Here is a 2,226-nt window from a genome sequence, read left to right as displayed (position 1 = left end):
GATCTTATACTAAAAGTTATATAATTTCTAAAAGTATATCTTTAAATAATTCATTAAATATATTTAGAGGTTTAGTATATATTAAACCTTTTTCATATAAATCTTATAATTATACTGAATGTAGTTCTTTAATATTTGGTAATAATTCTTTAACAGTAACTATTCCTTATATAAAAAATTATAATAATACTAGTTATGTAAAACAAGAAGCTTTTGTTTCTAAAATTGAAATTATATATTTATTTTTATTAATGCAACGTGGTTTAAGTATTTCAGAGTCTATTTCATTATTAATTATAGGTTTTTGTTCTGATATTTATAATAAATTACCATTTGAATTTAATTTAGAAATACCTATATTATTTTCATTAAAAATTAAAGATATATTTAATTAATTAAATATGAAATATAATAAAAATGTAGTTAATATAAATTTTTTATATATTAATAAATATAAAAAATTATTAAAATATAAAAAAAATAAAAATATTATTTATATATTATATAAAAAATATATATTAATTTTAAAAAAATTAATATATTTAAATATTATTTAAAAAATAATATGATAAAAATTAATATAATTAAAAAATATTATTATAAAAAATATAAAAATTTTTTTCAAAAAAAAATAATAATAAATAAAAAATTTATTTTAAATAAAAATTTAATAATTAAATTAAATTTTTATGAATATATAAGAAATAAATTACAAATATTTAATTTTAAAGGTATTTTGTTAAATAATAAAAATAATAATTATATTATTTTATTAAAATTTAATAATAATGATATAATATATTTATATTTTAATTTAAATACATTTAATTTAATTAATATTTTTAAAATAGGTAAATTTAATATAAATTAAATGATATATATTATTAATCCTATTTTAGTAAAAAATAATTATATAATATCAAATTTATATTTATTATTAATTCAAGAAATAATATATAATTTAAGATATTATATTTTATTTTTAAATAATAATATAAATATTAAATTTAATTTTATTTATTATAAAATTATAATTTTATTAACTAATATAAATATAAATTCTATTGATACTATTCAAAATATAAATAATTTATTAAAAATAATTTTAACATTAAAATTAAATTTTATAAATATAAATAAAATTATAAAATTTAATATATTAATATTTATATTACCTTTTATTTATAATAATATTATTATATTAAATGGATTATATAAAATATGTATTCAATTATTTAAAAAAAATAATAAAATTTTTATTATAAAATTTAAAAATAATAATAAAAATATTATATATGTATATATATATATTAGTTTTGGATTAAGAATTATTTTTAAAATAAGTAAATTAAATATTTATTGTTATTTTAATAATTTTAAATTTAATTTTTTAATTTTATTATTATATTTAAATAATATATATATAAATAAAAATATATCATTATTTATATATAATAATATTATAAATAAAAAGATATTAATATATAATTATATAAAATTTATTTATTCAAAATATAATAATATTAATAATATAATATCATTAAAATTATTTATTATTAAATTAAATAAATTTAATAATATATATATGAATTTATTAAAGATTTTATTTTCAATAAAATTTAATTTTTCATATTATTCTGATTTTTATATTAATAATATTTATAATAAAAAATTTTATTCTATTATTGATAATTTATTAATAAAAAGTAAAAAATATTTAAAAATATTTAAATATCAATTATTAAATATTAATAAAAATATATATAATAATATAATTTTATTATTAAATAATAAAAAATATATAAATATAATTTTAGAAAATATAAATATAAATCCATTAGTTCAATATTCGGATCAAATAAATAATTTATCTGAAATAAATCAAAAATTTAAAATAAATATGATAACTACAGGATTAAATTCTAAATTTATTTTAAATAATGATTTAAGAGAATTACCTAGAAATATATTAGGATATATCAGTTTAATAAATACTAATGAAGGATTAACTTGTGGTTTAGTTAATTATTTAACTACAAATATATTTTTAAATTTAAAATATTTATTTGTAATATATTATAAATATATATTTTATAATAAATATAATTTTAAGTTATTATTAAATATATTTAATAAAAATTTTTATAATATTAGTTTTAATAATATTTATTTAAAAAAAAATATTAATTTTAATAAAACAACTATTTTAACAATAAATAAAAATAC

General features: G+C 7.5%; 4 protein-coding genes across 4 annotated transcripts in view; all 4 read left to right on the top strand. All coding sequences in view use genetic code 11, as the record gives it.

The window, feature by feature from the left end:
- The window catches only part of PRSY57_API04800 (FeS cluster assembly protein SufB, putative), a gene marked incomplete at both ends in the record, with an annotated part of 1,092 nt that extends 697 nt beyond the window's left edge, over nt 1-395 (top strand). Inside the window, one exon of the mRNA in view lies at nt 1-395. Coding sequence (XP_019970980.1) covers nt 1-395 — 395 coding nt within the window.
- A 6-nt stretch (nt 396-401) lies between these two features.
- On the top strand, nt 402-557 carry PRSY57_API04700 (hypothetical protein; the record flags this gene model as incomplete). Its single annotated transcript has 1 exon — nt 402-557. The coding sequence occupies one exon, from the start codon at nt 402-404 to the stop codon at nt 555-557; it is 156 nt and encodes a 51-aa protein (XP_019970979.1).
- Nucleotides 558-565: 8 nt separating this feature from the next.
- PRSY57_API04600 (hypothetical protein) lies at nt 566-871 on the top strand (the record flags this gene model as incomplete). Its single annotated transcript has 1 exon — nt 566-871. The coding sequence occupies one exon, from the start codon at nt 566-568 to the stop codon at nt 869-871; it is 306 nt and encodes a 101-aa protein (XP_019970978.1).
- Nucleotides 872-2,226, top strand: part of PRSY57_API04500 (DNA-directed RNA polymerase subunit beta, putative) — a gene marked incomplete at both ends in the record, with an annotated part of 3,371 nt that continues 2,016 nt past the window's right edge. The window contains one exon of the mRNA in view: nt 872-2,226. Within this exon, the coding sequence (XP_019970977.1) occupies nt 872-2,226 (1,355 nt within the window).

This window comes from Plasmodium reichenowi, apicoplast (assembly GCF_001601855.1).
Source record: "Plasmodium reichenowi strain SY57 apicoplast, whole genome shotgun sequence".
Lineage (NCBI taxonomy): Eukaryota > Apicomplexa > Aconoidasida > Haemosporida > Plasmodiidae > Plasmodium > Plasmodium reichenowi.
Note: the sequence above shows the minus strand (reverse complement) of the source record. Positions and strands in the feature narration are given on the sequence as shown.